Raw genomic sequence first — 15,850 nt, 5'->3', positions numbered from 1 at the left:
TCTCCAAAGCAATAAAAAGGAGAAAGAGTCAGGTGGTGGTGGCAAATGCTTTTAATCCCAGTACTCAGGAGACAGAGACAGGCAGATCTCTAAATCCAAGGCCAGCCAGGGATACACAGAGAAACTGTCTCAAGAAACCACAAAAAAGTAGAGGGGGGAGGGGGAGGGAAGGAGAGCTAGACTTGTTGCCACATGCCTTAATCCTAGCCTCGTTTACATAGCATGTTCCAAGTCAGCTAGGGCTACATAGTAAGATCTTGCCCCCCCCCAAAAAAAAAGGGAGGAAGAGACTTCCTGGGGCCCTGAATGGCATTGCCTACCTAGAATCCAAGCAGTGGAAGTCTGAGACAGGAGAATTGCAAGTTCCAAGCCAGCCTGGGCTATATCATAAGACCTGTCTTAATAAAAAGAGGACAAAGGCTTCCAGGTCAAGTGCTGACCCTATAAACAAGAGTCCAAGTGGTGTTAAGCTTAGAACAGGAGCTTTCAGTCTGTTCCTCTTTTTAATTTCCAATTTGAGCATTTTATTCAAAAGAGCAAACCTTCTGTCCTGATAACATGTTATCACTGTTTTTGTTTGTTTTTGGGTTTTTTTCTGCTTTTTTTTTTTTTTTTTTTTTTTAGCCACTGTAGCTTTGTTAGCCTCAAATTCAAGAGATCTGTCTGCCTCTGCTTCACACATGCTGGAATTAAAGGTGTGGGCCACTATGCCTGGGGAGACGATGGCGGCAGGGGGATAAGAAGTTGGAGGCCTGGGGAGGGGACACGACAGTAGTGCACACCTTTTATCCCATCACTTGGAAAGCAGAGGCAGGTGGATCTCTGTAAGTGTGAGGCCAACCTAGTCTACAAAAGGAGTTCCAGGACAGGCTCCAAAGCTGCACAGAGAAACCCAGTCTAAAAAACAAAAAAAAGAAGTTGGAAGCCAACCTGGGCTAAGTATACAAATATGTGAGTGCATACATATGTCTGATTTGTTGGAGTGCTGGGATTAAAGGCATGTGCCATCACCTCCAGGCTTGGACAAGATTTCTATTTGCCTTTTGCAGGTCGAAGTTGACAGCCCCATTGGGCCAGATACACAAGTTGGAGAGAAGTCGTCTATTAAGGGCTCAGTCATTGGCTCATCCTGTGTCATACAAGATAGAGTGTCTGTTACCAATTGCCTTCTCATGAACTCTGTCATCGTGGAAGAAGGGTATGTCTTCCTCTGTGCCCATGTGAGGCAAAGCTTCTGGGACCCCTAGGAGTTTTGGCAGACTCACCCAGCCCATCAGAGGGCTCTCACATTTGGGGACAGGAAGGAAGAAATTTAGCACTTTTGAAGTTTGGTTTTGCTTTCATAATGAAGTGAACGTAAAATGTGACTAGTACCCTCCCTCACGTTAAACAGTGTGCTCCTATGAGAAGCTGCCGTCTCTTCCTTGGGGCCCTGTTTCATGAAGATGACCACAGTAGTGAGCCATTTGCAGTGCTACAGTGACTACACTACACCAGGGCCCAAGTGTCACTTTTCCCTGCCTTAATACCTCACAGCTGCCTGGAGGCAGTGGCATAAGAGGAGTGGATGTAAAAGCCATGCTATGCTTTGAGAACAAGCTTTTCTGCAAATTTTGGCTTTAGCTCAGGCTTGTCTAGAACTTGCTATGTATCCCTGTCCAGTCTTCTTCCTGTAAGCATCCTGCTTCAGTCCCCAAATGCTGCAATGATAGGCATCCAGTACCATTCCCCCTGAGGAACAATTTATACTCTCAGCCATGCCCAACCTTTTGACATTGTGATACAGCATTGTCATCTACAAAGTTCACACTCGAAAACTATACCACTGGAGCTTGGGAAATAGCTTAGTAGCCGAGCAAGTGTGAGGACCTGCATTTGATTCCTCAGTACCTACATAAAAGCCAGGGAAGGCCACATGTGCCTTTAACGCCAGCATAGGGAAGGGACGAGATGGATCCTAGGAACGCTATAACCAGCTTGCTTAGCTGGAACAGCACTTCCGGTTCAGTGAAAGACCTTGTCAAGGGAATAAGGCTGAAGGAGAGAACAGAAAAGTCCCCATAATCTTTAATACATCCAACTGTGTTTCAAGTCCAAAGCTAGGGTCTGGAGGATGGCCCTGTGGTTAAGAGCACTCATTCATTGCCCTTCCAGAGGACCCAAATTTGGTTCCACATCTTGCAGTTCACAACTGCCTGTAACCCCAGCTTCAGAAGATCTAATGCCCTTCTCTGGTCTCTGCAGGCATCCACATACATAAAAAATAAAAACTTAAAAGCAAAAGTCTGGGGCTAGGGATATAAGTTGATTGAGTATTTGTCCAGCATATATGCACAAGGCCCCTGGGTTTAATCCTAGCACTACATAAAATTGAGTATGAAGCAGGAGGGTCAGGAATTCAAAATCATCTTCAGCTACATAGGGACTTGGGTCCAGCCTGGAATGCATGAGACTTAGCCTCAAAACCACAAAAGAGAAAACTTTTGCTGAAACTGTATTTAAAACAAATAAAAGCATGGTTCCTCACCAATGTAGTAATACACTCCTATAATCCTGGGGCTTCAGGAACCAGAGGTAAGAGGATTTCAAATTTGAGGCTAGGTTATATATGACAAGTTTAAGCCTTTAGCCCCAGCGCTCAGGAGGCAGAAACAAGCAGATGTCTGAGCTTGACGCCAGCCTGTTACAAAGTGAGTTCCAGGACAGCCAAGGCTACACAGAGAGAAATCTGGTCTTTAAAAAGAAATAATCTGCTTTGCTAGCTGGGCATGGTGGCACATACCTTTGATCCCAGAAGAGGCAAGTGGATCTCTGTGAATTTAGGACCAGTCTAGTGTAATGGTGAGTTCTAGGCCAGCCAGCGGTACACACTGAGACTCTGTCTCCTATGCTTTCTTTTCTTTTTCTTTTCCTTTTTTCTTTCTTTCTTTTTTTTTTTTTTTTTCTTTTGAGACAGGGTTTCTCCATGTAGTCTTGACTGTCATGGAACTCACTCTGTAGAACAGGCTGTCCTCAAACTCACAGAGATCTGCCTGTATCTGTCACCTGAGTCATTAAAGGTGTGTGCTACCAACGTAGACTGCAAAAGCAAAAATTTATTAAAAACAAATTAATTACTGGGCTGGCTCATCATAGTAGCAAATTCTCAGCATTCAAAAGGCAGAGACAGGGCGGGCAGTGGTGGCGCACGCCTTTAATCTCAGCACTCCAGAGGCAGAGGCAGGTGGATCTCTGTGAGTTTGAGACCAGCCTGGTCTACAAGAGCTAGTTCCAGGACAGTCAAGACTACATGGAGAAACCTTGGGGGGGGGGGGTTGGCAGGGACTGGGGCATCCACAGTTAGAAGACAGCCTGGACTACATTGTGTCCTAAGAATGAGATGGTGGGGGGGACACAGCACTCCATTGGGCTGAATACTTGGGGTGGGGAGCTCCTTCAGTGTTTGTTTATCTTGAAATGGAACTAGCTGGCCTTGAATCCTAGCTTCAACTTTACTTCAGTTGCCCAAATAGTCCTATATCACCACACCCAATTCCTCATAAAACCCTGGAGAAAACTGTTAATTTTACAGTTCGGACAAAGTGACTGATTGGGCAAGAATGAATCTTTTCATTTTTTATGAGACAGGGTTTCTCTTTGTAACAGCCCTAACTGTCCTGGAACTCACTTTGTAGACCAGGCTGGCCTTAAATTTACAAAAATCATCTGACTAGCCTCTGGTTCCCAAGTGCTGGGATTAAAGGCATGTACACCACTGCCTGGAACTATCAAGACGAATTAAACTGCCCTATTCATACTAGGTTGGAGCAGTCAGACCTAAGTCTGATCCCTAGGGCCTAAGTTAAAAAAGAGAGGGGGAGGGCTACAAAGATCATTTGGCAGTTAAGAGCGCTGGGTACTTTTACATAGGGCACCATTGTGAATCCTAGGACAGCCTCCAAAGCAATACAGAGAAACCCTGTCTCAAAAAAAAACCCCAAAAAAGTATTGGAACAAGATGGTGCATGTCTGTAATCTCAGCACTTTGAAGACTGAGGCAGAAAAGTCATTACATTCAGAGCCAGTCTGAGCTAAAAGGGAGATCCTGCTTAAAAAAAAAAAAAAAAAAAAAAATTACAGTTGAACCACACAGGACTAATGACAAGGAAGGCCATGATGGTTCATCCAATCCTGCAAATTAACATCTGGTGATAAGATCAGATATCTTCTTCCCACACGAACTTTTCCCCATTATTTTGGGGTCATTTAGTTTTTGTTTTTTGGGTTTTTTTTCAGCGATTTTTTTATTTGAATTAGAAACAAGCTTGTTTTACATGTCAATCTCAGTTCCCATATTCATCCCTCTCTTCCTCCCCTGAGCCCCAACGACCCCCTATCCCATCCCCTTTTGCTCCCCAGGGAAGGTGAGGCCTTCCATGGGGGAATCTTCAAAGTCTTTCATATCATTTGGAACAGGACTTAGGCCCTCCTCCATGTGTCTAGGCTGAGAGAGTATCCCTCTATGTGGAATGGGCTCCCAAAGTCCATTTGTATACTAGGGATAAATACTAATCCACTACCAGAGGCCTCATAGATTTCCCAGGCCTCCTAACTGACACCCACTTTCAGGGGTTCTGGATCGGTCCTATGCTGGTTTCCCAGCTATCAGTCTGGGGTCCATGAGCTCCTCCTTGTTCAGGTCATCTGTTTCTGTGGGTTTCTCCAACCTGGTCTTGACCCCTTTGCTCATCACTCCTCCCTCTCTGCAACTGGATTCCAGGACATCTGCTCAGTGTTTAGCTGTGGGTGTCTGCTTCTGCTTCAATCAACTACTGGATGAAGGCTCTAGGATCGCATGTAAGGTAGTCATCAGTCTCATTATCGAGGAAGGGCATTTAAGGTAGCCTCTCCACTATTGCTTAGATTGTTAGTTGGGGTCATCCTTGTAGATCTCTGGTCATTTCCCTAGTGCTAGATTTCTCTTTAAACCTATAATGTTTCCCTCTACTATGGTATCTCTTTTCTTGCTCTCCTCTATTCTTCCCCTAACTCAATCTTCCTGCTCCCTCATGTCCTCCTCTCCTCTTCTCCCCATCTCTTTCTCCCAACTTCTCTCCCTCCCCCCATGCTCCCAATTAGCTCATGAGATCTTGTCCCTTTCCCCTTCTCCGGGGGACCATGTATGTCTCTCTTAGGGTCCTCCTTGTTTCCTAGCTTCTCTGTCGGTGTAGAGTGTAGGCTGGTAATCCTTTGCTCTATGTCTAAAATCCACATATGAGTGAGTGTATACCATGTTTGTCTTTTTTTGACTGGATTACCTCACTCAGGATGGTTTCTTCTAGTTCCATCCATTTGCCTGCCAATTTCAAGATTGCATTGTTTTTTTTCCACTGAGTAGTACTCCATTGTGTAAATGTACCACATATTCTTTATCCATTGGGGTCATTTAGTTTTAATAATTACCTATGATAAACTTGAAAAGGGTAATTGAAATTCAGATATGTAAATTTTGATTGCCCTTTTGTGATTATGTCTGGATTGAATGTCAAAGTGGTGCATAAGTTTTGTGCTTGTTTCTGCCCGCAGTTATGGACTGCAGAGGTCTTGTAGACAGTGGGTTGGATACCTGCCCTAGGTCCTCGGGGCTTAAGAGATGTTACTAGGAACACCTTGGAGAAGGTGTAGGTAAGACTGTTCAGAGAAAATTCCTGCTTATTTTTCTCATTTTCTGCCACTTTCTATGACAGCTGAGAGTCAGGAATCAAAGTCTAGTGTGGGGCTGGGCAGATGGCACAGTGGGTAAAATGCTTGTGGTGCAAGCTTGAAGACCTAAGTTTGGAGCCTAAGACCTGATAGCCCTGTCTGTTTGTAATCCCAGAGCTCCCTCAGCAAGACTCAAAATACAGACAGAAACCCTCAGAAACTCATAAGCTAGCCCACCTGGAATCAGCAAAGAGCCATAGGAGACTGACATCTGTGCTGTCCTCAGACTCTACACAGACATGCTACACTCATACACATGAATGTACACACAAGTAAAGTGTATTGAAAAAGGTAGAGGGGACTGGATAAATGTCACATGCACATGCACACGTGCGCACGCACACACCCACACACACAACTAAATAAATAAAAATATAGTAGTTTTAAAAGTCTAGCCTTGTCAGGGCCAAAGAGTTGGCTCACTGGTTAAGAGCACTGGCTCCAAAGGTCCTGAGTTCAATTCCCAGCAACCATATGGGGGCTCACAACCATCTGTAGTGGGATCTGATGCCCTCTTCTAGCATACAGGTGTACATGTAGAGAGAGCCATATATATAATATAATACATACATATATTAAATTATAAATACATATATGATATATATTTATATATAAACTAAAAAAAAAAACAACTTAATTGTCAAGGCTTTAATTTGTTGTCTGTCTCCTTAGTTCCCCTCAACTACATCTTTATTGCCTCTTAATGCAAGGATAACATCAAAGCAGTCTCCAATCCCATCTTCAGGATAAGCAAACTGGAAATCAGGGCTTTCTATGCTGTCTGTCATAGCCAAGTTAGTCCTCAAAACCAAACAAGCTGTTCCTGTTTCTCATTCTGATTGTTACCTTGAGCACAGTCTGCAAGCTACCTCAGCTAACTGGCCCACACATTGGATCCTGATTTTTCTATCCTTAACCCCAATTCCACCTGCTTTTTTTGTGGTATAGGGATTGAACCCAGGGCCTTATACAGGTTAGCCAAGGGTTCTGCCACACAGCAGTGTCCTTGTTTGTTTGGGGCCTAGTCTGATATAGCCCAGGCTGACCTTGAACTTAATGAGTAGCAGAAGAAGACTTTGGAATCCTAATCATTCTACTTCTACCTCCCAAATTCTAGCATTACAAATATGTACCATAATGCCCCAGATCGTGATAGAGAGAGAGAGAGAGAGAGAGAGAGTGTGTGTGTGTGTGTGTGTGTGTGTGTGTGTGTGTGTGTGTGTGTGTGTGTTTACATTTGAATGTAGGTACCCAAGGAATCATATCCCCCAGTAGGGAGGAGAGGGTCTGATCCCTGTAGCTGGAGTTACAGGTGGTTTTGAACCATTCAGTTTTGATATTGGAAACCTAACTCAGATCCTCTGCAATAGTAGTATGAACTTTTAACCTGAGTCATCTCACCAGCCCCTTGTCTTTTTAGATTTTTTTTTTTTTTGAGACAGGGTTTCTCTGTGTAGTCTTGCCTGTCCTGGAACTCAGTTTGTAGACCAATTTAGCCTCAAACTCAGAGATCTGCCTGCCTCTGCCTCCCAAATGCTGAGATCAAAGGCATGCGCCACCACCGACGACCTTTACTTTTTATTTTAAGATAGATTCTGGCTAAGTTGCCCAAGCTGTCCCTAACTGGCTCTGTAACCCAGAAAGCCCTTAAATTTGCTTTTTTTTTTTTTTTTAAGATTTTATTTATTTATTATGTGTACAACATTCTGCTTCCATGTATATCTACACACCAGAAGAGGGCACCAGATCTCATAACAGATGGTTGTGAGCTACTATATGGTTGCTGGGAATTGAACTCAGGACCTCTGGAAGAGCAGTCAGTGCTCTTAACCTCTGAGCCATCTCTCCAGTCCCAAAATTTGATCTTTTAAAGAGATCCTCCCGCTTGAGCCTCCCAAGTAGCTGGGATTATAGGCCTGTGCTACCAGGCCCAGCTTCCGGTCCCCTTTATTCAGGACATTCCTAACTCTTTAATAGTGCAATGTTTGTTTGGTTATAGACAATTTCTCCTCTATAGCCCAAGCTGACCTACAACTCATTTTGGAGCTTAAGATAGCTTTGAACTCCTAATCCTCCTGCCTTCACCTCCCAAGTGCTGGAATTACAGTTATAAGACACCATGCTCAGTTTAGAATGAACCTCCTTAAATTAAATGTGTGATCATACCCGGCCTGTTTCTATAGTACCTTGGAAGCGTATGCTTATTTGGTAAGCAGTCCTTCTTGGCTCTTTCAAAACCACTGCAGTGCTGGGCATGAATCTCAGTGGTACAATACTTCTCCAGTGTGTGCAAGAGCTTGGGTTCAATTTCCGACATCAAAAGGGAAAGAGAAGACAAGAAAGCCACCCTTTTCAAAAAGGAAGAAGGTGGCACTCACCTTTAAACCCAGTACTTGGGAGACAGGCAGGCAGATCTTTGAGTTCGAGGCCTGCCTGGTCTACAGAGCTAGTTCCAGGACAGGCTCCAAAGCTACAGAGAAACCCTGTCTCAAAAAAAAAAAAAAAAAAAAAAAAAAAAAAAAAAAAGAAGGAAGGAAGGAAGAGTTGAGGCAAATGGTCAGAAAAAAACTTCCTCCCCTGTGTTCACCCAAGTCTTCACAGGGCTACTGAGCAGAAGCTTCCGGTTTACTGTCAAACCTCCTTTCCCCAGGAGTATCTACAGTCTCCACAGGATAACTAATACATCTCACAAGTTACACATAAACTAGGGAAGATAAAAGAGGCTCCTGAAGACCCTGATTAGAACTGCTAAACAAAAGGAAAAGCAAGCCATGGATTGCTGCAGAAACCTCAGTCATTCCAGCCACTTCCTTCCAGTGGTGGTTCCCACCCACATCCAGATTCCAGGATAGCCACTTAGTAGTCTTTAATTATGGCTTTGTCAACAAAAGAAACAGCTCTCACTCAAAGGAATAAAAATGTGGTTTATTTTGGAACCAAATATGAGTGGCCATGGCTTTGGAACATAGATTTGGGTCTTCCCAAATAAACATGTTCCAATGAGGTTGCAATTCTGTGAACTTTCTATAGTAACACAACAAAGAAAGGCATAAATCAAAACACGCTTCCATTATGTTAGTGGCTCCGTTGGGTGGTTGGGTTATAGCAAGACTGGGAGAACTCTGCACGGGCATTAGAAGCTGCCTGACAGCGTCCTTCCTTTGCTGGAAACTTGGGTTTGTTTAGTTAATGCATTCCAAAGGTTTTTATCTATTAGTCACAGGATGTTAGGTTCAACACAGCAGTGGGCAAGAACTAAAGATAGCCCAAAATAACTTGTAATTAGCCTCCAAACCTGCAACATTCCAACCTCTCCGCATCACTGAGGTTCTAATCAACCCCACAGCTTTTTGCAGGAATCTTCACTCACAGCTGCTTGTGTCCCACTGACTGTTCACCTCTTGCCTAGCTCCAGAGCATGCTTTTAGTATCTCAACCACTGATAGGAAACGTACATTGCTACTATCTTCAGACTTTGTTTTGGCTAAGTGGAGACTTGTTCTTTCTCAGGAACCGGTGTATATAAGGCATTCTGCACCTTCCTTATTACCCTCTGTAGGGGATTTCCCAAAGGATATGGAGCTACTATAACTGCTGACTGTAATGCTTTGCAATTTGGACAAGTTGCAAAGTTCTGGGTTGTACCTTGTGGAACACCCACTGTATGTATCCTGAGACTGCCAAAAAGCAAACTAATACTTGTCCTATTCATACCACCCACAGAGATGCTTCAGCCTAGGATAGGCTTTAGCCTTCCCTCGGAATGGAGATAGCATAGAGAGCTAGGTTTCCTGTTTGTCTCAGGTCTGCCCTCTGAAGCAAAAGCTCTCTGAATGCTGAGAGGGCACCTCGTGCTTTGGGCGCCCAGTCATGCTCAGGGGATTGTCTGTAGACTGCTCTGGATTTTGGCTCCAGGTCAAGATTCTAACACCTTACATGAATGAGCTGCACCCCTAGACTTCTGAGTTGTATGAAAGACTGGCTGTTGTGTAGTAGAATCCTGCCCAACATCCTTCCTGTGGCATCAGCTCTTCTTTATGGGTGTGGGCCATTCTCATTGAAGGTTCAACCTCAACAGGCAGTAGTGGCTAACACCTTTAATCCCAGCATTCAGGAGGCAGAGGCAGACCATCTCTATGAGTTCAAGGCCAGCCCGGTCTACAAAGTGAGTTCCAGGATAGCCAGGGCTATTACACAGAAAAACCCTGTCTCCAAAAAAAAAGTTCAACCTCTTATGAATAATAGGGCAGTTTAATTCATCTTGATACCTCCAGGCAGTGGTGTACATGCCTTTAATCCCAGCACTTGGGAATTAGGGCTAGCCAGATGATCTTTGTAAATTTAAGGCCAGCCTGGTCTACAAAGTGAATTCCAGGACACCCAGGGCTGTTACAAAGAGAAACCCTGTCTCATAAAAGGAGTGTGGGGGTGTGGGAGGGATGTGTGTTCTAGTATCAGGCAGACCTGGATTTGAATATGTTGTTTAGCAGCTACATAGTTTATAATAAATGGTTTAAATTCTCTAAATCTGCTACTTCATCTGTAAATTTTGAGTGCTATTTTTATAGCAGATAAGAATAGTATTCAGAGAATCCCCTAGATTCTCTAAAATCACCTAGATGTTTTCTCTAATTAAATACATAAGGTTCTCATCCTGGGCCTACTAAAATAATTGATGGAAGCCAAGACAAAAGATGTTCTTGTTTTTTATGTTGTCCATAAAAAATTTTTCTAAGACAGGATTTCTCTGTAACAGCCCTGGCTATCCTGGAACTTGATTTATAGACCAGGCTGGCCTCAGACTCACAGAGATCCGCCTGCTTCTGCCTCCTAAGTGCTGGGATTAAAGGTGTGCACAACTACTGCCCAGCAAAATAATTTTTTTTATTATTGTGTGTGCTGTGCACATAGTGGGGTCTGGTTGGGGTGGGGCATATATCATGACATATAGAGGTCAGAGGACAACTTTCTGGAACCAGCTCTCTCCTTTCACCTTTGCATGGGTTCTGGGAATTGAACTCAGGTCTGCAGGTTTGCACAGCAAGTGCCTTTACAAACTGAACCATCTCACTGGCCCTGCCCAGGTGATTTTTCAGATGAAGCAGCTAGATTTGTAAAAACTCATTATTGTAATAAACAGTCTGTTTAGCATAGTACCTGGCATATATGTGTAATAAATGTTGATGATGGTTTTCCAAAAGACCTTTTCTGCCAGTCGTGGTAGGCACACCATTAATACCAGCACTTGGTGGATCTCTGAGTTTGAGGCCAACCTGGTCTACATAGTGGGTTCCAGGACAGCCAGGGCTATGTAGAGAGACTCTGTCTCAATTTTTAAAAAATTTAAAGACCTTTTCCAGCTGATAAGGTTACTCAGCAGGTAAGATTGCTTGCTTGCAAGCCTGAGGGCCTTCATTCAGTCCCTGGAACCCACAGTGAAAGAAAAAAATCAACTCTCAACACTTGCCATGGCACTATATATATATCATACACACACACGATAATAACAATTTCCTTGAAAACTGTTCTCCCACCTCACGGTCTTCAGGAGACACAGAGGTAGTTTTTCAATTCAGTCCGACAGCTGCTGCTTTTGAGAGTGTGTAGGGCCTGCAGCAGCTTCTAGTGGTGTGGAGTAAAGGGCAATGTCATTTGAAACACAGCAGTCTCTCTGGGATGGAGCACAATACTAGGGACTGAGCCCCAGGATTTCCACATGCTAAGCAAGTGCTCTGCAACTCAGTAATGCCCAAACCACCCCCCCCTTTTTTTTTTAATTTTAATACAGGGTCTCACCAAATTGCCCAGACAGGGCTTGATCTCACTTTATAGCTAAAGAAGGCCCTGAACTTGTAGTCTTCCTGGTTTAACCTCCTGAGTAGCTGAGATAACAGGCCCAAACCACTAGTGGTCCTTGGCTTGAGATGAGCTGGTTTTTAAATATCCATCTTTATGCTAAGGATGTATTTCAGTGGCAGAGTGCTTGTACCATGTGTGAGGCCCTGAGTTCAATTCCCAGCACTGCCAACACACACACATACACATACACACACACACACACACACACACACACACACACACACACACACACACACACACACACTGTGTGTGTGTGTGACAGCTTAGTAGGTCAGAGCTTCTGTCAGCAAGCCTAGTGACCTGAGTTCAATCCCTAGAACCAGCATGGTGGAAGAAGAGAACTGACTGTTTGTTTGTTTGTTTGTTTGTTTGTTTTGTTTTTAAGACAGGGTTTCTCTGTGTAGCTTTGGAGCCTATCCTGGCACTCGCTCTGGAGACCAGGCTGGCCTCGAACTCACAGAGATCTGCCTGCCTCTGCCTCCTGAGTGCTGGGATTAAAGGCGGGCACCACCAACGCCCGGCGAATGTAATAAATTTTAGAAAGTAAAAAGAACTTTGATTGCTAGGGTGTTTACATATACCCATAATCCCAGCACTTGGTGGGTAGAGGCAGGGAGATCAAGGGTTCAATATCATTCTTGGCTACATAGTGAGTTCAAGGCCAGCCTGGACTATGTAAGACCCTGTCTCAAAATGGGAGTAGACACATCGTTCAATGGTAAAGAGTTTGCCCAGCAATTTCAAAGCACTAGATCCATCCCCATTATGGAAAAAAAAAAGATTATGAGAAGTCAAATAAGGACTTAGAAAAATAAGGACTATGATTATGAACATAGCCCCCTCTGAAATTCTCTAAAGCTATTCTGTCCTCAATAAACAATAAATTGAGACATATAGCCACCCATAGGATTGATCAGCAGTTTTCAGCCAAGAGAAAAGCCTGGGCTTCCAGGCAGTGATTTGGTAATGAAGCCCTGGATATTCTAATGTAACTACTTTGTTGGCTCCTGTGTTATAGAAGCAAAATCCAGGGCAGCGTCATCTGCAACAACGTGGTGATTGAGAAGGGAGCGGACATCAAGGACTGTCTAATTGGAAGTGGTCAGAGGATTGAAGCCAAAGGTAAACAACACCCCAAGTTAAGAATCATGGAAGTGGTGAACACCACAGGATAAGACATTTTCAGAGAGAGAGGCTATTCACATGTTATAATTCATATTGTTATAATTATGTTTTATTGTTAGTTGTTAGTCTCTGGGTCTGATTTGTAAATTTTATTATAGGTGTGTACTTATAGAAAAATGAGCTAGCCGGGCGTTGGTGGCACACGCCTTTAGTCCCAGCACTCGGGAGGCAGAGGCAGGCAGATCTCTGTGAGTTCAAGACTAGCCTGGACTACAAGAGCTTGTTCCAGGACAGCCTCCAAAGCCACAAAGAAACCCTGTCTCAACACCCGCCCCACCCAAAAAAAAATGAGCTGGAGAGTTGGCAACAATGGTGAAGAACACTGGCTGCCCTTCCAGAGGACCACAATTTGGTTCCCAGCATTCACATGGTGGTTTACAACCCTCTGTAACTCCAATCCAGGGTCTGATAAGCTCTACTGACCTCTGTGGGCACCATGCATGCATGTGGTATACGTACGTGCAAACATGAAGGCAGGCAAAGCATCCATGCTATTAAAATAACATTTTTTAAAGCATAGTATAAGCCAAGCAGTGGTGTCAAAGGACTTTAATTCCAGCACTCGGGAGGCAGAGGCAGGCGGATCTGAGTTCAAGCCAGCCTGGTCTACACAGTGAGTGCCAGGATAGCCAGGGCTATACAGAGAAACTCTTGTCTTGGGGAGTGGGGGTGGGAGGGAGCATAATATATATAGGGTTCCTTGAGATAACTATTCATCTTTTAATGATGCTTTAACCACACTCCATGATCTTGGTGTGTGTGTTTTCTGGAAGCCAGGCATGCAGAGTCATCCTTATGTAAGAAGATGCCCTCCCATAGGCCCTTTTGAAAAGAACATTGTCATCTCTAGAAGCAGCTGGATTTGAAATCATAACTTTTGCTGCCAGTTCCATGAAAACCTTTTCTGTCTTTTTGTTTTCTGTAGCTAAGCGAATGAACGAGGTAATTGTGGGAAGTGACCAACTCATGGAGATCTGAGTCCTGAACAAGCCTGACCCCTCCCTTCCTTTTGGCCCCAAAACTGCAGATGTTGGCTGGCCCACCTGTTTGACTCTGTATTTATTTTTCAATAAAGAAGAATTTCCAGGCTGTAAGTGTAGCTCAGTGGTAAAGTGATTGAATGCACAAGGCCCTAATCAAGCCCTGCACTGAAAACAAAAAGAAAGAAAGATTTCCAAAGGCAGCTATGAAACAGTCCCAGGTTCCTGGCATATGGGTTCCAGGTATAGTATGTGTGTTTTTGTGGATTGTGTATTAAGTCTACCAAGAGCAACAGACTGAAGTCGACACAATGGGCTAGGTCTTCTATGCCAAGGTTCACAGACAGGAAGCAGCTGACCAAGCTTAGTCTGTGAAGTATCTTCTGCCTGAGGCTGAGCATGGTAACATATACTATGTGACCCCAGCACTCAAGAGGTGGAAGCAGGAGGATCAAGAATTAAAGGGCTGGGTGGCGGGGGAGGGGGGGTTGCTGGAGAGATGGCTCAGTGGTTAAGAGCACTGACTTCTCTTCCAGAGGTCCTGAGTTCAATTCCCAGCAACCACACAGTGACTCACAACCATATGTAATGTGATCTGACATCCTCTTCTGGCCTGCAGGCATGCATGCAGACAGAATACTGTATACAATGTTATGTATACAACATTCTGCCTCCATATATGCCTGCAGGCCAGAAGAGGGCACCAGATCTCATTACAGATGGTTGTGAGCCACTGTGTGGTTGCTGGGAATTGAACTCAGGACCTCTGGAAGAACAGCCAGTGCTCTTACCTCTGAGTCATCTCTCCAGCCCTAAATAAATCTTTAAAAAAAAAAAAAAAAGAATTGCCCAGACAGGCAGTGGTGGCACACGCCTTTAATCCCAGCACTCAGGAGGCAGAGGCAGGCGGATCTCTGTGAGTACTAGGCCAGCCTGGTCTACAAAATGAGTTCTAGGGCATCCAAGACTACATTGAGAAACCTTGTCTGGAAAAACCAAAGGGGAAAAAAAAAAAGAGTTAAAAGCCATCCCCAGGTGACTTTGAGGCTACCCAACCCTACCCTACTAAGACCCTCTCTCAAAAAAGAACTACAATAAGGCTAGCAAGAAGCCAGTAAAGGCCCATGTCACTCATGGCTGGTAACCTGAATTCCATCCCTGGAACCCACATAAAGGTGTATACACACAAATATAATAAATAATAATAATAATAATAATAATAAAATACTGTTTTGTTTGTTTTTTTCTGATATAGGGTTTCTCTGTGTAGCCCTGACTGTAATGGAATTCACTTTGTAAGCCAGGCTAGCCTTGATCTCACAGAGATCCTCCTGCCTCTGCCTCTGCCTCCCAATTGCTGGGATTAAAGGAATGCACCACCACCTGGCCTGTAGCTGGAATTTCTTTCCAGCCTGGTCCCGCAGCCAATTTGCCCTAAATAACCACATGGATGCTATATTAATTATAAAACTGTTGGCTGATGGCTAGGGCTTCATATTGGCTAGCTCTGTCTTAATTATTTCTATCCATCTATGTATTGCCACGTGGCTGTGGCTTACCTGTAATCCCACGTGTTACTCCTTTGGCAGCATGGCCTCTCCTCTTGGCCTCTCTCTCTCTCCTTCCCCTCCCCGGCCTTCTCCTGGTCTGGTAGCCCTGCCTATGCTTCCTGCCTGGCTATTGGCCAATCAGTGTTTTATTAATCAACGAATAAGAAAAACATATACAGAAGGTCATCCTCCATCACTGGCCCAATAAATAGGGTGTTTTTTGTTGTTTTGTTTTTTTGTGTTTTTTAAGATAGGGTTTCTCTGTGTAGGCTTAGCTGTCCTGGGACTCACTCTGTAGACCTGGCTGGCCTAGAACTCACAGAATAGTTTTTGTTTGTTTGTTTAAGTGTCTTCCATCTAAAAGCACCACCTAAAAGTCCTGACCCTAATCAGGCTTTCTAGATACTTAGCCCAGCAGCTAGCAGTGCCAGCTCTGAATATTAGCCCATGACTTACTATTTTCTGTTCCGGTAGCTACCATACAGATAATCTAGCACCTGCCACCACCCTGTCCTTCACCCAGCCGTCCACTGA

The 15,850-nt window shown here is 44.2% G+C and overlaps 1 protein-coding gene across 1 annotated transcript in view; it reads left to right on the top strand.

The window, feature by feature from the left end:
• The window catches only part of Eif2b3 (eukaryotic translation initiation factor 2B subunit gamma), a 63,243-nt gene extending 49,358 nt beyond the window's left edge, over positions 1-13,885 (top strand). The window contains exons 10-12 of the mRNA XM_027402588.2: positions 1,050-1,198; positions 12,620-12,723; positions 13,712-13,885. Of these exons, the coding sequence (XP_027258389.1) occupies positions 1,050-1,198; positions 12,620-12,723; positions 13,712-13,764 (306 nt within the window). The 3' untranslated portion in view covers positions 13,765-13,885. The remainder of the gene's footprint in view (positions 1-1,049; positions 1,199-12,619; positions 12,724-13,711) is intronic.
• Positions 13,886-15,850: the final 1,965 nt, after the last annotated feature.

This window comes from Cricetulus griseus, chromosome 2 (genome assembly GCF_003668045.3).
Source record: "Cricetulus griseus strain 17A/GY chromosome 2, alternate assembly CriGri-PICRH-1.0, whole genome shotgun sequence".
NCBI lineage: Eukaryota > Metazoa > Chordata > Mammalia > Rodentia > Cricetidae > Cricetulus > Cricetulus griseus.
The sequence above is the reverse complement of the archived record's forward strand: the minus strand, read 5'-3'. Positions and strand labels throughout refer to the sequence as shown.